The sequence below is a fragment of the Strongylocentrotus purpuratus genome, unplaced genomic scaffold (genome assembly GCF_000002235.5).
Source record: "Strongylocentrotus purpuratus isolate Spur 01 unplaced genomic scaffold, Spur_5.0 spur5_scaffold_6, whole genome shotgun sequence".
NCBI classification, from domain to species: domain Eukaryota; kingdom Metazoa; phylum Echinodermata; class Echinoidea; order Camarodonta; family Strongylocentrotidae; genus Strongylocentrotus; species Strongylocentrotus purpuratus.
Genome location: NW_022145612.1, coordinates 3,118,438 through 3,143,769, shown reverse-complemented (window position 1 = coordinate 3,143,769; position 25,332 = coordinate 3,118,438). Strand labels below are relative to the sequence as shown.

The 25,332-nt window shown below is 34.9% G+C and overlaps 1 protein-coding gene across 1 annotated transcript in view; it reads left to right on the top strand.

Annotated features, from left to right (window-relative positions):
* The window catches only part of LOC591730 (protein polybromo-1), a 40,303-nt gene extending 15,982 nt beyond the window's left edge, over positions 1-24,321 (top strand). Inside the window, 19 exon segments of the mRNA XM_030972839.1 lie at positions 546-647; positions 1,339-1,409; positions 1,683-1,821; positions 2,251-2,430; positions 3,003-3,161; positions 5,406-5,563; positions 6,101-6,273; positions 6,734-7,176; positions 8,863-8,982; positions 9,436-9,697; positions 11,351-11,392; positions 15,082-15,136; positions 15,770-15,862; positions 16,475-16,614; positions 17,713-17,907; positions 19,039-19,122; positions 20,356-20,479; positions 20,868-21,095; positions 22,040-24,321. Of these exon segments, the coding sequence (XP_030828699.1) occupies positions 546-647; positions 1,339-1,409; positions 1,683-1,821; positions 2,251-2,430; positions 3,003-3,161; positions 5,406-5,563; positions 6,101-6,273; positions 6,734-7,176; positions 8,863-8,982; positions 9,436-9,697; positions 11,351-11,392; positions 15,082-15,136; positions 15,770-15,862; positions 16,475-16,614; positions 17,713-17,907; positions 19,039-19,122; positions 20,356-20,479; positions 20,868-21,095; positions 22,040-22,133 (2,862 nt within the window). The 3' untranslated portion in view covers positions 22,134-24,321.
* Positions 24,322-25,332: the final 1,011 nt, after the last annotated feature.

The following is a 25,332-nucleotide window of genomic DNA, read 5'->3' as shown; positions in this document are numbered from 1 at the left end:
AGAAAGAGATCTTACCAAAAATATCCTTCTGCTTGCACCATCATTACTTGTTCAATTCATTGAGATAAGGACTTGTAGAATGGCAAATAAGCTATCCAAGATTGAGAAAAAGGAGTAATATTTCTGTTACAAATTTGCTCTAGATGAACACTGATGGTACAATCAAAGTGATTTTGTTACTTTGTATTCTGATACGCTCAAAAGATGAATGAAATGTATCAAAGAAAAATAAGATCTTAGAATGAAAAGTATGTGCATGTGAATGTATACTTAATTAAGTCACAGAAGCAGGCTTAGAGATAGATAATGGTAGGCTGATAGTTGTTATTCTACTTATTATCTTATGTCATTATTTTAACTTATTTATACAGGAAAAATAATTATGTGTGCTTATAGGTGGGTTGGCGGGAGATCATGGAACAATAGAGAAACAGATGGAACATTGCCCAGCAATTCATCCATTAAATACCAGTTATTTGCATAAATATTGTTAATGTTTGAAACAGAATTTGAAATCTGATTAATATCTGTCGGTAATATTTCAGATGAAAGAGGATAGTGAGAAGAAAGAAGAAGATGAATCTAAGAAGGATATGAGTATGGAAGAACATCCTGAAGTTAAACCAGAGGGACATAAAGAAGATAATGTAAGAAATATTGAATCAACTTTTTGTACTTAAGAGGTAGAGGTGTTATGGTCTAGTGGATAAATCGTTGTACTGTGGATCACAAGGTCCGTGGTTCGAGTCCCGCCACGGCACTAATGTCTTTTGGCAAGATATTAATCTACATTTGCCACTCTCCACCCAGGTGTTAAATGGGTACTGGTAGGAAGGAATTCCTTGAATCCTGAGAGCGCCAAAATCGGCTGCCTAGCAGAGCTGGGTAATAGTTGGAGCGCCTTGAGCACCATGCTTGGTGGATATGTGCGCTAAAAAAATATCCAATATTATTATTACTAGAATCAATTTATTTCTATTGATTTAGATAATTTGTGGTAAAGAAAAAGACAATTTTTTTTGTTATTTACTGTTAATCCTAATAATGGAAATAAAGTAATGCCATGGTTATTATTATCTCCTTATATTTAGTAACATGTTATTAAGTCCTACATATATATATATATATATATGTTGATTATAGATTTATTAAATGTTAACACTTTGTTTATTTTATACACCTTTTTTCTGCTGTCTACCCATTAGTTTCAATTGAAATGAAAAGGGGATTGCATACAAATAAATATGTTGTAACAATAAAGGTGTTTCCTTGTACTTTTCAAGTGTGCTACAACATGAATTTGTTGACATGTTTGTCCTGCCCTTGTGTCGTCTTTAGGAGAATGATGATGGACTTATCGTAAATGGAGTCACTTATAGAGTCGGGGACTTTGTCTATGTCGAACCCAGGTGAGTCAAAAATATTGATTTTATGTACTGTCAACCATCATTTTTCATTATACGAAACAATTAAAGTTTGCTTATTAAGACAAAATTAACAGTTACATTTTGCGATGTAAAATTGGAATAAAAGCATTCATAAGAATAAATAAAAAATTATAATAGAAATAAAAGACTTAGTAAGGCACAAAATATTTAAGTACAACATATTTGAGTACAAAAGACATGAATTTAATGAGTATTTAATTAAGTATGAGCAATCACTAACTTTTGTCTTTTCAGTGAGAAGCAGCTGAAGAATCACATAGTATGTATTGAGAAGCTATGGAGAGATGCTGATGGAGAGACATTGCTACATGGTAACTGGTTCCTAAGACCAAATGAGACATTTCATCTTGCAACAAGGAAGTTCTTAGAAATGGTAAGACTTGACATTATTGTACATATATCCTGTGATGGGAATATATATAATTTATATGAGCTTTGAAGGCATGCAGGAATTAATGAATAATGATGGTACTGATGCACTGTAAATTTTTTTTGTTATGTAAGGTATCTATTGCTCTCTACAATGTAAGTTCCAGCAAACAATATATCCTACTTAAAAATTCCAGTGAAGGATTGGCCAAGTATAGCTCATATGACATAAATACTTCCACCCTGAAGTGAAATACATATATATATTTATTTTATCTCTCTACAAATTGAATTAATTATCATTCATACTGCTAGTTGTAAAAATGTGTACCATACATGATACTGACTTCTGGATTTGGATATGGAATGGAAGTGATGTTTGCAGTATTGGTTGTAATAAATGTATATGCTTTTCTGTACTCTGACACTGCAGGAAGTTTTCAAGAGTGACTACTACAACAAAGTGAAGATTTCACAACATGTGTTGGGCAAATGCTTTGTGATGTTTGTCAAAGATTACTTCAAGCATAAACCAGAGGGCTTTGAAGAAGAAGATGTGTTTGTTTGTGAGTCCCGCTACTCAGCCAAGGCAAAGGCATTCAAGAAAATCAAGGTAGAATTTATGTGTTATTTATGTTAATTGAACAATTTCAGCCCTTGGGTTGTTTGTATAATGTTTAGTGTATATTTTTGGACATTAAACTGATACAATTACAAAAACTGTATGTTTCATTCTTTCCAATATCATTTTGTTTGATAAAGAAGTATAAGAGATGAGGCAAAAATAGTCAATTTTGACTGAACTGCCTTAAATCTAATCCCCCCCCCCCAAAAAAAAAAAGAGTGTTACCTAAAAATATATATATATTTATGTCTTCAAGAATAATATTTCAAAAATATATCTGCCTATTTTCATGTATGATTTTTTTTTTTTTAATTCCTATATAATCGTTATGCTTATTGTCAATTTTATATATCTCCAGTACCTTGCATTTTTGCTAATGAAACAAATTACAAAATGCCTCTGCCAAATCATTTATATATGATTCTTTACAAAAACAAATCATAGGTTCATTTTTTGTAAATATGCAATAAAACGTACTACAGGTATATATTCTAAATGTTTAAGTTATCACAATGACAATTTCCTTTATCAAAATATCCTATCTTTACCTCTTTACATAGATCTGGGCAGTGCCTCCAAGCTCCACTAAGATCACCAACAGGGAGGAGCCTTTATCCAAAGTGAGGGTGGAATCAGTGTTTGCTGGCTCACCACCAAACAAATCCCACGATGCTTTCAGCGCATCGGAGAATCTACCAGCATTTGACAAGGAGAGAGAGGTAGAGAACCCTTGAGAATATATGATCATTCACCACAAAACCAAAAGAAAGTCACACAGTGTGATTTTCAGTTAGAGCTCAATACAGGTGTATTTGGTCAGCATGGTTAAATTTTAGTTTTCACCATTTCCTGAAAGAGGATACTCTCTTCTCTGTAATTTCAAACAATCTTTAAAACTAGATGGAATTTTGACTGCGCGCAGTCGAAAATGATGCCTCCGCCATAGAGCAATTTAAACAAGTTTGGAGTTTAAATCTCCAGTGGTTCTTGAGATATCATGATAACAATCTCAATGTATGGAATTTCATAAGTTGACCTCTGACCCTTGACCTTTGACCTACGAGCTCCAAAATCTAATCAGATTGTCTTCTTATGGTGATACACACTATCATTAAGTTTGAAGTTTAAATCTCCAGTGGTTCTTGAGATATTATGATATGGTGATACATACTATCATTAAGTTTGAAGTAAAAATTCTCCAGTGGTTCTTGAGATATCGCGATAACGATCTCAATGTATGGAATTTCATAAGTTGACCTCTTTGACCCTTGACCTTTGACCTACGTGCTCCAAAATCTAATCAGATTGTCTTCCTATGGTGATACTCACTATCATTAAGTTTGAAGTTTAAATCTCCAGTGGTTCTTGAGATATTATGATAACAATCTCAATGTATGGAATTTCATAAGTTGACCTCTGTGACCCTTGACCTTTGACCTACGTGCTCCAAAATCTAATCAGATCGTCTTCCTATGGTGATACATACTATCCTTAAGTTTGAAGTTTTTACATCTCCAGTGGTTCTTGAGATATCATGATAACAATCTCAATGTATGGAATTTCATAAGTTGACCTCTATGACCCTTGACCTTTGACCTACGTGCTCCAAAATGTAATCAGATTGTTTTCCTATAGTGATACACACTATCACTAAGTTTGAAGTTTAAATCTCCAGTGGTTCTTGAGATATCATGATAACAATCTCAATGTATGGAATTTCATAAGTTGACCTCTGTGACCCTTGACCTTTGACATACGTGCTCCAAAATCTAATCAGATCGTCTTCCTATGGTGATACATACTATCCTTAAGTTTGAAGTTTAAATCTCAAATGGTTCTTGAGATATCGCGCTAACAAACTCAATACAAGGAATTTCATAAGTTGACCTCTGTGACCCTTGACCTTTGACCTACGTGCTCCAAAATCTAATCAGATCGTCTTCCTATACTTCCTATAAATACTATTCCCGAGTCTTAAGTTTAAATCTTAAATGGTTCTTGAGATATTGTGATAACGGTCAAACGGGACGGACGTACGGACGGACAACCCGAAAACATGATGCCTCCGGCACCACCTTCGGTGGCGGAGGCATAAAAAGATATTTTGGCTGTGTTTTGTAGATATACATTTGTCCAAATCTTGAGTTTCATGCAGTAGTTTTAATTTCTTTACAACCCTGACTACTGGTTCATTTTTATCTCCTTTACTTTAAAACACAGGAAGTTATTGCATTGGTACCTGGACGAAAAAAGAACAGGATGTGCTTAATTAATCTGTTAGGAACATCCAATTGTTGATAAGAAATCATTTAAAGCTGAGAATCCCTCTTCTAGAATCAGAAACATTTTTTTTTTTTTTTTTTTTTGGGGGGGGGGGGACGTTTTTGTGGTGCCTGGTCACAGATATGTTGTTAATAACGTTCACTAGGCTGTCTACAATTCTTTCAGAGCATTTCACAATATTATCTTGACATTTGATAGGGATAAAATGAGGTCCTTCCTTATTAAAGATTTCATCCAAATCCAGATGTGCATATGTCAAAATGTATTTGCTCAAATCCAAGAAATCTATCTACAGTTTTTGCCTTTGTGAGGCCTCGTTCAGATATAAAATGTTTTTTGTTGTTGTAATGATCACATAAAGTGTGCTCAGGATTTTGTCTGTATCTCATAACACAGAGCTCGGTTGTCATACATTTACGACAAAAATACTGAGCCCTTTTTTTTCTCCACGGGTTCACAGCGGTTTACCTTGTCATATCTGAACGAGCATTACCAGTTGATGATTCGTTAACAGTACATAGAATCGTCTTAGTTGTTGTTATTTCTCCAGTCAAACTCGCTGCTTTTCATATGTCATCGAATGGCTGTTATATACAGGTCTCACTTTATCATAAAATTAGTCAGCTGAATCAACACATTATAATGTTACTCTTACTGTTATTTGTTTTCATCATGCACAGGATGTTCTGCAAGAAGGTGCTGGTGATGGAGGTTTGGTTTATTATGAGCAGGTGTGTTGGAATGGTGTGTTCTATAAGCTAGGAGATGCAGTCTACATCAAGACTATCAAGGGCAGACCTCATATCTGTAGGATGGACAAGATATGGAAGATTGGAACGTAAGCAATCAGTTCATCTATGACATTTGAAAGTAATGAGCATACAAGAACAGTTGAAGCAAATATAGATGATTCGTGCTATAATGACGAGTTTCAAATTGGAGAAAATGGAGTATGGTCTTGTTCTTCATTGTGATTCTGACAACTTCTTACAAGTTATATACTTAAAATTCAATGAACAATAGACAAGGTGTAGATACAAGTGGGAAAAATATTGATATGGTAATGCCATCAACTTAGTGTCTGAAGACAACCACTAGGGTTTTCTTTTTTTCAATAGCAGTCTAGATGGTACATATTTCTTTCTTCTGGTAATATCTCGTAATGGTCTTTGGAAGAAAATAAACTTGGCGCTCTTTATATTTGTGAGTGTAGTGCTTCATATACCTAGTTATCAAACTGCACATGTCAACAAATTGATGTGGGGGTAGGGGGCAACTTACCATGTTACCAATCTATATCTTTCTGTTTCCTAATGTCTCCTAATGCACCTCTTCCTGCTAATCATCCTTTCTGCATCCTCCTCTGCTCTCACAGTGGTGAGACATTCTTCTTTGGACCAGTGTTTATCCACCCATCCGAGACGGTGCATCCACCTACCAAGATGTTCTACCAGAATGAAGTGTTCCTCAGCTGTGTGGAAGAGTCCTATGGTATGGTGCATATACTGGGAAAGTGCTCTCTCATGCTCTTCAAGGATTACATCAGTAGTGAGTAACAACTTTTTTAATTTTTTTTTATTTATATGTGTAGTGAGTAACAACTTTGCATTTACTTTCATTTCTCTTTAAATTGATTTACCTGCCCCTTGGATAAAAGTAAGTTTATAAGAAAATATTAAATGAAATTGAAAACACTGATAATACCATCTTCTTATGTCTGAGGAAACTTATACATATTTGTTTCTTCTTCAATTACAGCTCTCCTTACTAGGGAGCATTGCTTTGTTATTAATTATTATTAATACAACTATCGTGACTTGGTTGAGATTTGATGCTTCTTTCCCTTTAAATGGACAAGAATTACAGCTTGATATTTTACCTTTATATGATCTTGTTCATCTTGTCATATATTCTTAGCTATTAGTCATATTTAAATTATTGCTCAGTGATGTAAAGTAATTATATGGATCAGTGGAAAATCTAGTATCTTCTGTTCCTTTTTTTTCAGATCGGCCAACCGAGTTCGCTGAGAAGCATGTGTATGTGTGCGAATCCCAGTACAAAGATATGGATCAGTCCACACGTAAGGTCAAAGGTCTCAAGCGACATAATGTCTCTAACAAGGTGATTGACGATGAGATCTACTTCTTCAAGAAACCCATCACTCCCGTCAAGGAGCCTTCTCCCCTCCTGCAGGAGCAGCTTGAAGAGGAGGAGGAAGAAGATGAGGAAGAAGAGGAAGATGGAGAAGAGATAGAGAGTGAAGAGAAGGAGGAGGAAGAAGAGATGGAGATGGAGATCAGTTTGGAGCTGGAGGAAGAGGATTCTCAGAAAGCTGAAGAGGAAGCCATGTTGCTTCGTATAGCAGAGCAGTTTGGTGATATGGATGATTCAGCTTCAGTTGCTTCTAGTGTATCCACTCCAAAGAGCAGCAGAAAGAAAGGAGAAGATGTAGGTTCTGTGTAAAACTAGCCTAGTATTGTGGCTTAGCCTTTCTCTTAGAATGGACAGGACTACACGGTAACCTACAGGATACAAAAATCTACATTTTGTCGTATTTTTATGCCTCCGTTACGAAGTAGCCGGAGGCATTGTGTTTTCAGGTTGTCCATCCGTACGTACGTACATCTGTACGTACGTCTGTATGTACGTCTGTACGTACATCTGTATGTACATCTGTACGTACGTCCCGTTCTCGTGATCGCGTTATCTGAAGAACCGATTAATGGATTCCTGCCAAACTTTGGTCATGTATGTATCTTGCAGAGCCAATGAACTGATTAGATTTTGGGGTCACGAGGTCAAAGGTCAAAGGTCACAGGGCTCATAATGTATGCAAAAACAGCTCGTGATCGTGTTATCTCAAGAACCGATGGATGGATCCCTGCCAAACTTTGGTTATGTATGTATCTTGCAGAGCCAATGAACTGATTAGATTTTGGGGTAACGAGGTCAAAGGTCAAAGGTCACAGGGCTCATAATGTCCATTATGACTGAGCAATAAAAAAAACAGCTCGTGATCGCGTTATCTCAAGAACCGATTGATGGATTCCTGCCAAACTTAGGTCATGTATGTTACTTGCAGAGCCGATGAACCGATAAGATTTTGGGGTCACAAGGTCAAAGGTCACAGCGCACATTATGTATGTAAAAATAGGATGTGATCGTGTTATCATTAGAACAGATTGATGGATTCCTGCCAAACTTAGATCATTTATGTATCTTGCAGAGCCAATGATCTGAGTAGATTCTTGGTTCATAAGATCAAAGGTCATGGGCTCATTATTTATGCAAAAATAGCTTGTGAACGCATTCTCATTAGAACTGACAGATGGATTACTATTTAACTCAGGACATCTTGCAGAACCAATGAACTGAGTAGATTTTAGGGTCATGAGGTCAAAGATCAAAGGGTCATATATGTATATGAGAAATTGCTTGTAATCAGGATATTCTGAGAACCTGTTAATGGATTACAATTGAACTTGAATTTGAAAAATTTCTTCCGTTCAGTTTGTAAAATTGCTCTATGACGGAGGCATCATTTTCGACTGCGCGCAGTCGAATTCCATCTAGTTTTTTTCTTCATCTAATTTCTCTTTCATTTCATTTTAAGGGGGAAAAGAAGAAAAAGAAAAAAAAGAGAGAAGCCTATATTTAATTTTTATTTTTGATACTCTTATTTTAAAAAAAGAGAAAGAAAGAAATTAATATTAAAAAGAAAGGCGTTGGTGATAATATTCAGGTCGTGACTGATTGCCATTACAACAAAAAACAACAACAACAACATTTCTGGAGTTACATTTAATGAATTTCCTAGGGTCAAGCGCAATCTTGTATTGTGTAGCAAGCAAAAGGACATCCTAATAGAATGTGGGGTTAGGAATATCCCTGTTTAAACCCTCCTTACACCAAACTATAAAGTATACTAATAACAAAACATGAAAATATTGATCTGTTAATGCTAGAATTATTTTCTCTGAAAATTTTGATAAAGAGCAAATTTAGGTGAAAATTAGGGTGATGACATGCGAGTGTAAGTTTGCTCTAAGAAAGCTATAAAAGCTGTATATTCCTAGATTTATCTTTCCATATCAATATGATATTATCCAATTCATTTTTTCTTTCCATTTTCAGTCTAAGATGGTGCGGAATCCAAGTGCTTTCATTTTGTTTGCCAGTGAGAATCGTGCAGCTTGTAGAAAGAACAATCCAGATATGACATTTGGAGACATTAGCAGGAGCATTGGCCAAGATGTAAGATCAATCAACACACTACAATTTATGCTTTAGCTAATTCAATGTACATACAGACCTTTTCTTCACAATTTCAGAATTGTCTGATTTTGGTGTGTTTACTATTAACCGAGAAGTACAAATTCTATTCTTAAATTACTTCACCGTTTTTTTCCCTTGAGATGCTTCATTGTAATGCACATAAAAACATAGATATTAGCATTTTTTTGTTGTTGTTGGTGTTGTTGGTATTATATCTACAAAGGATGAATTCAGCAGTCTTTAGCAGTGCTTTAGATGATTCCCAAAGTACTAAGTCAGTACTCGTAAAAACTAGTAAAAGTTTATCTGAGGCAGTAAGTTTATCATGTAAAGAGTTTGCACTAATCTGATGTACCATAATATTTCTATTGGGAGCACTTGAAATTACCAGCATAAAAATAATTAATTTCAACCATTTTTGGGGTCATGCAGTGGCGTAATCTTTCCAAGAAGGAGAAGCTTCGCTTTGAGAACATGGCTGCCCACATTGCAGCAACCCGGCCTCCTAAGATGAGAGAAGAGAAGAAGAGTAAAGATAAGAACAACGATGCAGCTAACAAGGAAGGAGGAAACGCAGAGCAGGTTGGGATCCAGGTCTATGAGTGTAACTGGGATGGATGTGACTTCATGTTTGAGGAGATGGATGATCTCGTTAACCATGTCATCGAGGGCAGCGGACATCTTAGAGCAGCCAGTGAGTATATGGGTGTAAACTTAACCATTGAGTTTTAGGGTACCGTAGATGAGGTTAGGATGTGTTTGAGGAAGTGGACAATGTAGTCAACCATGTCACAGAGAGCAGATCAGCCAGTGAGTATGTTGTTTTGTAGACCTCGCAGTCTGGTTGAAGGATTTGGATGTGACTTCATGTTTGAGTAAATAAATGATCTTGTCAACCACGTCATCTAGAGCAGTGGAAATCTTAGAACAACCAGTAAGTATATTTGTTTTAAACTTTGCCGTCGGGTTATAGTTTACTGTAGGTATTGGGATGCGTTTCATTACAATCCTGGATATAGATCTTCATTCAATCGGTAAGTACTAGGCTGAGAAACATGGGGTTATTATTATTACTACTCATTCTGTATCACCTGTGTGTGGGATAGGAGAGTGAACTTCATCAACACAACCCTCAGATCTCTCTTCTCAGTATTACTGATCAGGGTGTGCAGATCTCATTCATGGGTTTCATGAACTGATCGGCATATCAATTAGTCAAGGACCGGATATGTTGTACAGACAAGAGGTAGGCAGTACTGGGACATTATAATCTTACAAAATTACTCTAAAAATGTAACCTTGTAAATTATGTTATTTTGAATAGATTCATGGCTCTATAGCTATAAATACACTGTGCTTTGCGGTTGATATAGATTCTTGTCATTGGTAGACAGTACAGATTAAGATTACTAAGCTTGCATGATACAGTTCCCATGCACTACATAATGACATACTTGCTTTATCTAATGATTCCATCATGAGTAAATACAATTTTTAACAGGTTTGTAGCAGGTTAACCAATATAAAGCATATGCATGAGCACAGGTAGAAGACATTAACCAGCATAGAATGCAATGTATGACTTGTTTTCTTTCACTCTCATTTCTAGTATGCTTGGTTTTTAGGGGGGATTGAATAATCCAAAGTATATTAGTCCGTATTTTCACCATTTTCCATCTGCATGTACTTTGCCTGATTATTTGTTTTTCTGAGGGATTTGTTATGTTTTGGTTTGTTTTCTCCATTAATTACACACATGTACGTGTATGTACCTACTCCCCTCTTGTCTAGAAATCAAATGTGAAAGACCATGTATTAGTCAATGCTCTGAGAGGTTTGTATGGCTGAAAATATGGATAGAATAAAACAAATTGTGCAATGTAGCAAATAATGTGATTGATGACAGTGAATTTGTTCTTCTCAAATCAGGTTTAGAAGAATAATAATTTATGTATTGATGGTGGGAGGAGATTATTTGAGAAAACAAAAAGTGGACACATAACCCTAATATTCAACCCCTCCCCCCCCCCCCCCCCCCCCCCCCCCCCACTGAGCCACAGTCCTTCATCAGTTAGTTTTATTGAATAACACCTCAGAAGTGATCATTATATTTTGCACATTCAGAAGACAGACTTATCATCATTAATTCATTATGAATGAATCACAAATGATTAAATTTCTATTAGCAGAAAGAAATCATATCCGTAATAAAGCATTTGTAGGGGAGAAGTGAGAATATATCATTGATGCGGGTTTGTGAAGAATTGAATGAATGTTTGGGGCTGGGATGTCCAGGGCACCGACACTCGTCAGTATTTTCATGGTGACATTTGTTGTTTTGAACCAGGCACTACAATTGAAGTTGAAGTTGGTGAAGGACAGACCAAACGTGAGTGCATCCCATCAAAGAGAATGTTGTGTGCACCTTAAGCCTTGTCCAGACATGACTCTGTAAATTGCCTCAAACAAACTGCTGCAGCAAAGTAGAATGATAATAAGAAAAACATTTTTTTAAATTGTAGCACAGCTACTATACAAAAATACTCTAATGCGCTTAATACAAGGTATCATAGTGTTACGTCCGCTATAGCTTAGCCGCTGCAATAATGTGCAGAAGTATTTGAAGGAATTTCTTCCTACTGAGTCCCCATTTACATCACCTGGATTGAGATTGGCAGATTAAGATTAATGTCTTGCCAAAAGACATTAGTGCTGCGGTGGGACTCCAGCCTTGAACCATGTGATCCACAGTCCAATAACTAACCCACTAATCATGACACCTAAAAGTCAAATGCTCACAAAAAATCTATGTATGAAAACACAGAGATTATAGTGTTTGCATTAGAACCTGGCTTGCACGCAGACGCAGCTTTTATAATATTTTCCTCCCTTTCCACCCATTGCCATAAAATGATTTTCATTTTGCTGCAGCAGGGTTTTTTTGAGGCATTTTACCAAGTCATGTATAAAGAGGGCCGTAATGTCTCTTGTCTGTCGCATGTTTTTCTCAAGTCTCTTGATGTAATCGTCTTGTGCCTTCCCTGTCTCACCCTCCTCTGCTAAGTGCTAATAAGCTCTGTTTCCAAATCAAAATTGATAGTGCTCATCCTCTACACCCTTCCAAGAAGCAATCAATTACATGTCTTGTGATCTGTCTCAGCTCAAACTTTCCTATTGCACTGATCAGATTTAAAGCACTTCCCCAAACTCCTTAATGATACTTCAGATCTTTCTCAACTTTAGAGGCATCTCACTGATATAAACAGCATAAGCGTTTGAATTATTGAAGCCATGTACTGCATCATTGTAGAATGCTGAAAAGGTAGAAGGAATCTTTTCTACCAGATCCTCTAGGTTAAAGAGTTGAACAATTTGATTTTCATTGATTTTTAGCTCTTCTCAGTCTTTCAGAGGCATGTGCATGAGTAGATTAAAAGTTGAAAAATAGCCAATGAACATTGGAATTATGCATACATAATTATGCAATGTATTAAGCTACAAGTATCATTTGAAATTACATTTTAGTAATGTACAATAATACTTTCCAGTTCAAAGTGCTTTGGGTAGCAGCCAGCATAATAAACAAGCTGAAAGTGACTCGGTAACATTGTTGAAGGTTGATGAAAAAACTGTGTCATTTTTGTATGAAATGTTACTTACTTTATTCCTTCTACTGTAATAACCCTCTAACATGCAATAAATCCTGAAAACATTCTCAAACCACAAAGAAATTTCTGGTTTTCTTTGAAGGTGTCACTGTGCAACACCCTCTAAAAGTAAATTCTCCCTACCATTTTTGAATTTTCCCTGATTTTCCATGAAAATAAGACATAAAACAGGCTTTTAAAAATCTTTCAACATCTAAATGTCTGGAGTGGTTTATAAAGCCAATTCGTTGCTTTGTGACGATTTACATTCACCTAAAATGTAATTAAATTGTAATAATATAGTAGGGAGAATAAAGGAATCTACCAGATCAGTTTTCCAAATTTTTGTCATTATTAATGGTCTGTTTCCACTCAAACTTTCAGATAATCTTTAATTGTACATCTACCAATGAAGTCACTACCTTAGCACCATTTTCTCTCATCTGAACAATGTTACCAAGTCCCTTTAATAATACATTTTTTGTTAAATAAAAGAAGAAGAAGAAAGAGAGAGAAATGTGAATGAAAGTCAGATTCATGCATGTTTTCTCTTTTCTCTAAGCTATTTTAAAACACTAAAGTTTAATGAGACCTTTCCGTCACTAAATGAAAAATGCAAAATTCAATCAAAATATGACATTCAAAGTGTTGAATGGTACTGTACCTTCGAGTGTTGTTAATTAATTTCTAACTTTGGATAAAAGCATCAAGAGAGTCTAAAGTTTGCTTTTACAACTGAGCAATGTAATTTAACTGCAGTGTTTCTATGTATTTAAATGTCTCATTTAATTCTATGATTATCTATCAACCTATGCTTTGTTCCTTCTTTCCTTCTTTGCAACAACCTGCATTGATATTTGATATATATGCATGAATCTATTTATAATGTTCCTGTGTCCCAACTGAATTTCATATAAAGAATGAAGAGTATCAATATTTTCAAACATGACCAATGTGTCATGGTCCAAATAACATTTTCCCCATTGATTTATTTAAGATATTAATAAATGTGATCTTTTAGTTTGTGTAATTATGTTCTCTGTGAATTTGTGACCAATTGATTAATAATTGTGTTATGATGTTGTGAATTAGTGCTTGAAGTGAAGATCTTGTTTAATAGTTTGCTAGTAGGCATTTTAACATGATAACAAGTATTTAAACACATGAAACAAAAGCTTTATGCATTTCAAAGTATTTCAAATGTAATATATATATGTAATTAATGTCTCCCAACATACGAGGAGCAGTTCATTATTTGAAATACAAACATTCATTAAAACTATATTGTTCTTGTTCCATTACTCTTTTTCTCCCTTTATTGATAGAACAGAGAAATAACATGCTTCATGATTACAGAGTTTTTTTCCATTGTCTTCTCTTTGTTTTCTTGTATCATTTGTGAAGAAAAGGCTTCTTGAATCAGCTATGTTTATTATTTTGTTTGCGAATTCATATTCATATATCTCCCTTTTATTTCTTGCACCTTTTTTCTGTGATAACATTATAAACCCCTCAAAAAATGTTTGGAAGCTCAAGTTTGATCGATTATACCTCTCTTGTCATGGGATAATGATTGCTTTGTTCAGTATTGATCATAAGAAAGTATGTTTATTCCTGTGTAAAATGAAACCACATTCGTTATGGTTTTGCACTTATGGAACAAGCAGTAAATCAGAATAAAGGGCAGGGTTTAAAGTGAAAATTTGCAAAATGCACTTGTATTGTTATACAGTGCACTACAAAGCAGCCTTGCACTCTTAGAAAAGAAAAGAATGAATAGCCGAACAAGAATGGTGTATTTTGAATCTCTTCACTTTTTACTTGCTACTTATTTTGACAATCAGTTTAGGAAAGTGTTATGAATATGGGCCTGGTTGACTAACAAATAATTATTGGCAATCACTGTGCTGTGTGACTAACATTTTTCGTTCTAATAACCAGTCATAACAACCATTTAACTCATAACATTGAATGCCTAAACATGCTAGTTTATGAATGTTTACTTCAAGTATGTGCAATGATTGCATCTGTATCTGCTTTGGCTTGTTTGATGATTCTGAATGCAGCAATAAGTCATGATTCACTGAACAAGGAGAGGGAATGACCACTGCATTTTAAAACAGTGCAAATTATTTCCTGTCATCATGATATTCAAATGAACGTCGTGTTTGTATACAATTCAGTGAGATACAAATGTATCTAGTATTAATCGTCATCTCACCGCTAAAAGAATGTTAGAGCCATTGCCAATACATGGTTAGTGTCTTTTTTGCAGAAAGTCTACAATTTATTGTACCTGAGGTGACTTCCACTTGACAGAAATGCCAATAGGCTTCATTTCTCATGAGCATAAACATAGTTGGTCAGGGACTATTTCTTGAGAGCTTTATCTAATTAAAGGATATTACCGGTATCTGCTTTTTCTCTACAGGAGAAAATCAGTTCCTGTGCTGTTGGAAGACTTGTACTCGTTTCAAGAAAAGTCAGTAAGTTATTCTCATATGGATTCATAATGCAATGTAAAACCATCAAATGAGTTTAGGTCTTTGTGGTTGGTGAAAGAAATGAGTATTTATTAAAAATGTAATTATCCTCTTTTTCCTTAAACTGTATTTAATGAAATTCTGTCCAAAAAAACTTTCTAGTATGAGAATCATACCTCAACAATCTTCATTGTATTTCAGCAGTAGTATATATATGAAGACTTCAAGAGATGTTCCTTGAGTAAGAATATGAAAAGACAAAGTGGATCAGAATCTTAAAACAAGAATGATAGCTCAATAATGGAACATTTTCAACAGAGCATGTACCATGTGATTTGATATGTTGGAATCCATTGAATGACTGAACAAGTTGCAGGACATCTTAAGAAACTAAATGCGATATTTTAAATGGTACAACATAATACATTGTCATCAACTCATCTTCATCGCAAAGGTATCTTTATTTTTGTTTTGATGAAGGTTTGCTTATTAATGAATGATGATGGTGTCTAACCTTGAAATTTTAGATTCAGAATTGAAAACACTTATTTACATCTTGTGTTTCCTAAGTTGCCCATCTTAAAGATGATGATTTATATTTCATTATTCTTCATTTTATTTTTGTTATGATTTCAGGCCATTCCCCGTCTATTCTCGTCTGGTGAGACATTGTAAGGAGGTGCACATGAAGCATGCAGCTAGATTTGTACTACCACACCAACTCTCAAGGTAGGAGTTATAACTCTTCATCATCAAGGTTGTATTTCTCTTGAGAAGTGTTTTTTCAGATTTTTTATTGAAATCCCTTGCCAACAATATCCTGATGTTATACCAGATGCGAGACATTTATTTTATAAGAACAGAGAAATAAGTGTAAATTTATTCTGTGCTGTTCATGATATCTTTAGTTTTGATGTACTATTTTAAATCATCGTTGTCAAATCAAGTCTGTGTGGCAAAGTCACAGTGCGCACAGTGGTGTTAAGCTATCGATATCGATATTGGTATCGAGCTCTTAATTTCATCAGCAAATTTTTTGCTCGATTTAAGAGCTCTTGACTGCTCTAAACACTAACACTAACACTAACACTAACACCCAAATTGAAATCACTCAATGCCCCAATGTGAAGACAGCGATGTCCCACAATGCATCACCGATTGATTGATTAGCACGCGTTATAATGCTTGGGTACAGGAACTGTAAATCGCTCTATGTATGCCTTCACCTAAAGATGGCACAATTGTAAATACATTACAGCAGTGGTAGCGATGTCGGTAAAATACCCTGCCTCTAAAACTGCACTTTGACATCACCTATCATATCATATTATATTTGAACAGGAACTATCATTCCCATGCTGCCATTCATGGTCCTAATGCCCAGCGCCCATCCACTCCAGGCTCTAGCGCTGTCATGGGTGTGGTCGGACCACCTACTCCTGTTGGCATGGCAACTCAACAAATCAACCAATCATATGGGGGTAAAGTATTTCTGTTTATCTGCAAGTTGTTTGCATTAGCATTGTAATGTGTATGCAGTATGGAATGCTGAAACATATACCATCTATTTTAATATGTGCTATGTGTTTTTTTATCTTTTTGTTTTGAGATTATTGTGCTGACTGGACAATGCAATTTTTCTTAAATTTTCTATTGTACTGCTGTTTAATGTGCTGTTCTATTCTTGGAGATGAGAAAAGATGTATGTCAACTTGTTCTTTTTATAATGTTTGAGCTGTTTCTTTGTGTTAAGTTCTAGACAGGACAGATATATATTTAATACAGTAGTCAATATAATTGGTGTAAAGAATGCTGTTTGAGTCACTTTCTCTAATGCAGGATGATTTGAACATAATATTTTCCCCATATAACAGAGACTCTATGAAGTTGTGCTTGTTTGGATATTTGTAGTCACCTCTCATTATATAACTCAACTTACACATGCATGTACCGATAAAGCAATATAGCATGAACGTCTTCATTCACCATTTCCTTACCCAATTTTTTTTTATTTATGAAGAGAATTATTGTCAATCAACCAATACCATATTGACTTCTATGATTTGCAAAATTAATTTGTTTTTAAAATATGTTTAGGTTTTTGTATTTGCATGATTTGTGTTTAATTTAATGTTTGATTTTATGTTTAATTTCTTATAGGGATCTGCACCTATAGTTCTCTTGCAATTCAGTTGCGTTTGTATGCAAATCTGTCGATAAATTCTGATGTAAAAAATTAAACAAGCTCTTGCAAATTCAGTAGAGTTTGCTGAGAGTGCTGCAAAGTTGTGGATCCTCTTCACAGAAAACACACAGGAAAGACGTTATAGAAAATTCATTCATATTTAAAAAAGAAAATATACTATTGGACATCATATTAATATCAAGAGACTTTGTGTCTCCCCTCATAACTGATTAGTGAAGTAATATTCCCTGGATTCCTGCATTGATATGTTGAGGGATAATACTACTTGTGAGCTTAATGAACAGATTGAATAGGTGCAGATCTCTTCCCGTTTGTTTATGTTTGTTTATGTTTGTTGAGTTCACCTCCTACCCCCACTCCTACACTCTTACAGGCTATGGTATGCCAGTTGATATGTACAATGGGGGTATGCCTCCACCACCACCAGGTGGACCTCATGGGTCTCCATACCAGCACCATCAAGTCATGCCCCTTTACCAACCAGGCATGCACCCCCAAGGCCAGCCTGGCATGCATCCCCCTCCTACCCCTCATATGGGCATGCTACCCCCTCATCAACAAACACCGGGTGAGTCTCATACACGACCAATCCGACCATAACACATGTCCTTTTAATAATCACTCATTTAATCATTTACTCATTTACTCAATCCAACTCTAAGTCATCCAGTCATCCATTCAATTTATATCTCAGTCATTCGTCCATTCATGTCTTTTTCATTCACTTATCCATCTGCCTGTTCATAAGTGTAGAGTAGAATATCAGATCCACAACAAAGAAAATTGGTTACCTCCCTATCGTTCAAATTTTAATATGAATATGTGTTTTGATGCCTTTTGAAAATAGTTTGGTTAATAAGTCATTATAATTATTAATTTTCTAAACATGGTATAAATGCCAAAAGATTTGAGGGAAAAAATGCTCATCCCCTATTATAGAATCATCAGTACTCTCTCTATTTGATTATCGATCTCTCTCATTCACCCCCTTCCTTCCTTTTCTTTCATCCATATTCTCTTTGATTCCCTCTCCTCCTCCTTTCCTCCATGGTTTTCCTAAGTTCCTCTCCTTCTTTCCTCCATACTTTCCCATATTATCCCATCTTTTCCCCCTCCTTCTCTCATCCTCTTCTGTGTCTTTCACCCAGTGTCCCATTCTTCATAGATATGCTATTCTAGTATTCTTTCCTCAAGTCTATTGCTTGAAAACACATGAAAACTGTTGAACTTTCTTTGTCATTTAGATTTTCATGCCAATTTATATGCTATTTATATGCTATATTATAGACAAAAAATATATTACACTTGGCTTTATGTTTCTTTACAAAAAGATTATAATTTTATTTTGTGTTTATTCGATATGAACCCACCGTTTATTTGCCTTTGTTATTTATCACTTAAATTTTGCAATGATATCCTGTTCTGTATTGTAAAAGCTATTCATTTTTGCTAAAAACAGTGTCGTTTATTTTGCTTTAAAAGTAACCAATTCATTTGAAGCTAGATGTAGTGTATAATCAAGAAGTTAACACAATTTTGGTAAATATATTTGCACCAATTCACCTATCACTACATTTTGTACTTAACACATATGTCTGATATTTGTTTTATGGCTAAAATGTGTTATTATTTTCTGCTTGTTTGCTTATTGTTATTTTTTTCCATGTTTGTTGAAATGTTAATTTGCTGTTGTTGTTAGGCATGATGCAACCCCCGTATGGTATTCCAAGGGGCCAGGCTATGAGCCCACACGCTGGGGCACACAGCCCAGCTCATTATCAAGGTAAGTTGGCACAAAAGAGGAAGAGTTACATTGTGTGATATTGTGATATATGTGTATGTATTGTCTGCTGTTAGCCAGAAGGGTGTTATTTATATGTAACAGAATGGACGTAAACACCTTTTTGCTCTCAGCAGTTTAGATAGTTAAGAGAACCACTTTCATAGACTAGTAAAGATCTCGGTCACTGGACTGCAACTAGATTTTAAAAGAAATCAGAAAAGTGTTAGACATGACCTTGATATTTCAAGAATAATTTTGATAAATCTCTTTGAGTCATTCAAATGGTTCATACTTCCTTCATTGTTCAGTTGTGTTTGAAAAAAACAATTCTAATTAAATAATTGAGCTGTATAGGACTGATCAGATATGATACGGTAAACCGCCACGAACAAACTTCACAACTTTTTTTACGTGTCAATGAATGGAATCTGCGCCCAACGAATGAATATGTTCACTGAGCTCTGTGCTTTAAGATACAGAAATGTGACGCGTATTACACTTCAAGTAAAAATATTAAAAAACACAGTGGTTTTGGCACCTTATATCTGAGCAAGGCCTATGTCAGCATTGTGTCTTTAATAAATAGATTATTTGATGTTATTTGTTGTATGTTTTAATTGTCTCCTTTTGTTTGCTCGCTTGATATTTAAAGGGTATTGTTGCAGTTTCAAAGGCCATTCAAAATCTGACATTTCATGATATATTTGTAACGAATAGGGAGAAGCAATTTCATACCGACTTTGACATCAATGTCAATGTAATGACGTTTACTCTGCGTCTACCATACAGAAATGATATAGGGCATGAACTTTGTAGAAAATGGTTAAAAAATAACAATAATTAACAAGTAATCAAGGCCATGTACCGGTATACATTAAGAGCAATAATTCCTTGTATAGACAGTCAATTCAATTAAATTCAGTTTATTTGGCATCACAAAAAACATTACAAGACATAAATACAGAATGAATAATAGGCCATGTATTTAGGAAAGGAAATTTGTATGGCATTTCTTTTGACCCAAGCCTCCTATTGAATTTTGTGATGCATTCAAAAGAAACCTGGGATTTACATATATGGGAAACTAAATTTATGTATATTAATGTTATATTAGGTTCTACCAAAGCAGATTTTACTTGTTCTTGACTGTAAAAACATATATCATCATTTGTGTGGTACACATTTAAACAAAAGCCAAGATTTAATTGCCCCTCGTTTGTTGTATTTTTGAAGGTGGTGTAGCCCCTGGGCAGCAGAGTATGCCAGCTCAGTACCCTCCGATGGCCCCTCCTCAACCCATGTTTGTACCTGCCCCACCCAAGACACAGAGACTACTTCATTCAGAGGCTTATATCAAGTAAGTACATCGTGATCCAAGAGGAAGGGTTTGAGTTGCGTTAAGTTGTGTTCTGATTTGGTTATTGTTAGGTATGGTGTTTAGTCAAGGATTAAAGTGAGACTTTTGATTAGAGTGAGAAGTTACCATCATAATTTTAGCAGGAGCAAATATCTGTTACTCTACAATTTTATGTTAATGCAAAGTGCATTTCTCATCATCTTCATCTCTCACTTTCTCTCTTTCTGTGTTTCTCTTTCTTTTGCTTTTTTGTTTTTGTTTTGATGATTAGAGATCATGTCTGGCGAAATGTTGTCTGTCAGAAAATTTCAACCGATTTAGAAATCAATGTGCAGTCTTTCAAGTAATTGACTTTTTTCTTTTATTTATTCTTTTCTTTTTCTACTAGGTATATTGAGGGACTAAACAATAGGTCTGATACAATCAGTGATTGGAAGCACAGCCTCGGTGCTACGAAGGAAACCGTTCCAATGTCTGACAATCAGAAGCAGCGACTCCCACGCCATTGGTTTGCACAGGGAGTGTTAGGAGAAGATGAGGATATCTCTAATGCTCTTTGGAAGATGAGAGACATCATGCAGAATGACTTCCTACAGGTATCCAGGGCATTCCAATTGTAAGTAGCAGCCATGTTATGATCGTGTTCTCTCTACTCTTAGACCTGTCTTTAAAAGAATATCCCATGATTTGTTTGAGCATGGCTTTGGTTTTAAAAGGAGACTTGGAATGAGGTCTAAGTTGTTACTATATTAGATTTACTCAGACAAAATGATACCTGGCATTGAGTATAACTGGGGTAGTAGAATACAAGTGAAATGGCCTACCTTCTAGTCCATACAATTGTGTTCACCTGTTCAGAACAGTGTGGCCATTTCATATGAATTGGCCTTTGGTAACAATTAATATGAATTATGCAAATTAGCAAGGTCTGCATTAGCCAGAATGACACTGTGATCCCTAATCAACGAATGGTAGTTTTAAATTTAAGCACCAAATTTGCTAAAAATGACACATCCGGATATTTCCAATTCATGCCATATTAGTATATGTAAATGTTCATGTCTTTAAGATGCAGTTCACTTAAAGGAGAACTAAACCCAAAGAATAACTTTAGTTGTTCTGAGAGATTTATTGCATTCTTGCCCATAAATCTACAAGATTCTCCAATAAAGTGTATGAGAAAGGCATAAAGCAAGAATAAAGTACAGTTTCTCAGCAAGACATGGGCATCGCCATTTTCTTGATTGCATGACGTACTATGCGCAGTCGTTTATGAACTAAATGTATTCAAATTCATGATTGCTTTCTTTTGAAGCATTTCATTCACCTGCTATTATCCTCTGTACTCCAATTGCCAGAACACAAATTGCATAAATAAGTTGGTGCTGTGTTGGGGTGAAGATTTCCCATAAATGAAATAGATTTGTCAACCGCTATTTTTTAGTATTTTTAAACAAATTATATATATCTTGTACACGTTCGTAAGATTTATTTCTTTACGTCTGTCTTTTGTTCTTCATGCCCCTCTCTCCCATTCCTTTTTTCATCTTCCTATTACAGTGAAACTCCTGGTACTCAGAACGGCCCCCCTACACAGAATGGCACTCCTACACAAAATGGCCATCCTCCACAGAATGACATTGTGATTGTATGAATGCAAAGAATGCTACTATCCAGATTTAGTTAATCATGATGAATAAGCTGCTGCCAAACTATGCTTGTTGCCTTCTATTTATTGCTTCAAACTAAGATATTGTCTATTGACAATTTAAAATAAAAAAGCTCTTTATTTGTCATATATATCTGTAGATGATGTTTTGTCTATATTTGATGATATTCTGCAACTCTGGAATAGGGAATGTTGTTAATGATATTTAACAATTTGTTGCTTTTATAGTGCAACTTTGTTTGCTGAAAATTTGTGTAGCTTTTGGAATTTAGATTATGTGCATGAAGCTAAAAGCATGCAGAATGGAAAATAGGAAGAAATGGGGAAATTCTTACCCATCATCGGCTGTCTAGAAACTTGCTCGTTATTATGTGAATTTGGGTCAAATCTGTATTCAATGTACCAGTATGTGATATGAAGTTGATTGTGCATAAGTATGTAGATGCGATGCTATCCTGGGCATATTCAGCTTATGTACAAGTGGCAAACTATTTGACCAAAGTCTTATTATATTCATCCCTGTTATGTGAAATTGTGTCATGAGTCACTTCATTTGCAATTTCAAATGTGATTGGTAGAAATTAAGGAGTTAATATAATGTAGATATATAGGTTGATAATGCAAATTTGAAAATGAATCGCAATTGCATTTGATCCTTTTCTGATTAAGAGGATTAGGAACCAATCCTTGAAATGATATGAGAGACGGAGAGAAATACAGGAAATTCAGGGTTCAAGATTTTGTGGGTGAGCTGAAAAAGTTATTAAATTAGAAAATATATTTTGAAGAAAGAAACAATGAAATTGAATGGGACAAAATCTCATCACATCTGCATAAGTGAATTAGGATTGGTGTTATAAAAATGCTAATATAGCTGTGATGAACTGTGATCTAAAGCTGATACAAAAAATTAAGAGAAATATTAGTTCTGATATTTAGATGGATTTAGAAACCCATCAAGGTATGCCAGAGATATATTTAACCCTTGAGCCAGAGAGAGAGGAAGAGAGAAAGAAGCTCAGATAATGATCAGAGAACATTCTATTTTAATTTGAAAGAATCAATATTTATGAAGGGTGCAAAACTGCCTTCTTCCTCCGAAGGGAGATGAAATCAGCGTCCTAGATCTCGTACCAAAACGTCAGGCTAGAGGAAACCTACACAAGGAATGTGAAATCCACTTTCTGACATGTGTTTGTGAAATATTATTGAAACCACATCCTGACCAGAAATAGACACTGAGATCAGAATTTCCTGAAATTAACCAGAAATAGAATTGCTCACCTGCTTTTGAGACATTCCAGGAAAATATGTTGATGTTGATTTCTGCCATCTTGTTGGAGAAGGACTTCCTCGAACAGGATGAAATGATTTGGTTTATTTGTTCTTGTACATTGTGTAAGTTATTTAACATGACTTTGTTATTTTCAAGTTGATGAGGCTCGCAGAGTTCTAACTTTGTATTAGGTTCAAGCCACTCTTTGTACTTTGCTGTCAATATTCTTGTCTTTCTCTTGTTGTAGTACAGGTCTCAATACAGATCTCAATCATTGTTTATTTAGTTTTGTTATTATTTAGATAATTCCATTTTCATGTGTATTTTGTAAATTTTCCTTTTCACTAAGAGTCTCTCCCTGTCATGAATTAGTGTAATTTGTTTAATGAGAAATGAAAATTTCCATTTTGCATATACTTTTTGTGATGGTACAGTTAGTAAACACATGTAGGTGGCAATTAGATAATTCATATTCAGTACATGAAATAAGCTCACATTTCATATTTGATGATTTTGTATGAAATTACAAAATTCAAGAAGTCAGTAATTCTTTGTTTTATTTTTCACACAACACATCCTCTTTATTGCCTATCTTTCTTGAACTTTGAAATGGAAATGATTGGTAGATGTCTATCCGCTCCGTGCATACTCATGGATACCTACGTATAGAATTGGATTCATGAAAATTATGATTTGTTTATGAGTTTCTACACATTCATCCATGATCCATAGATGTGTGTTGCAACCAAAGAAGCATAACATTCATTAGAGCTTTGGATATTTGTATTTACTGATGTGTTTTATTTGTGAACCCAGTTGTAATATATGCTGTTTGTTGTACAGGGGTTAATTGGTACTTTTTTGAAGAAATGAAATAAATATGATATTCATCATAAATGTCAAAGCTATCCTTGATTCGTTATGCTTTCATTTCCTAGTATATTTTAGTTGTCCAATAAACAATGAGAAGGAAATGATTAACTGTTGACAGTTTTTCCAATGAACATTACAAATGGTAATATCAAAAAATATGAGTAGGGTATATAGCCAACATTCACCAAAATGTTTCTGCTTTTCTCAAAATGTATTAATATATGTCTAATTCTTATGTTTTCACTTAAATTTTAAATTGCCTTTTAAAAAACCAATGTTTTTTCTCATTGTCCAAATTTCTTTAATATTCAGTTTGTTTGTTTCTGTTGGTTTCAACCAAAACAATGTTATCATGGATGAGTTTCCCTTTAATTACGGTCAAAGACTTTGAGTGTGAGAGGAGGGGGGGGGGGGGGGGGGGAGGAGGAGAGAGAGAGAGAGAGAGAGCGACAAGAAGAGAGAGAGTTTGAATCAAACAAATAGGGCAATTGCAACTTAAATCAAACAATACTGGGTTCATTGGAGAGATTAAGTGGGTTGAAAGAGAGGTGTTGTCTTCTTCCAATCGAATCAAGGCAACATGATTTATTGTTTGATTGCCTTGGTGGATGAATGAATGAATCAATGAATGACTTATGATACAGATGAAGCTCATCAAAAAATCAAAAGGGAGACCACGCATAGGTAAAATCTAGCTTTGTGTTGTGTGGAAAATCTGACGTAATGAACATGAAAGATTAAACCATGTAGGCAGAGCTTCATCGTAATCTGAATATTAGTTTTGGATTTTCAGTGAATCTTTCATGATACATTTTAAAGAGCTGCTATACATTTAACCACTTAAGTCCTAATTTTGTATACCGAGTTCCCTCTTTGTATTAAATTTAGTCCCTGATTGCATTACTTTCTCCATCTTTTATTGTACAACTCACTCCTAGATCCTAATCAAATGATTGGTCATACGTGGTTGTGTGTGATTCATTTACTGAGACCATCCTATGTTTTCTTCATAAAAAGTGTGCAATAGTTTCTAGC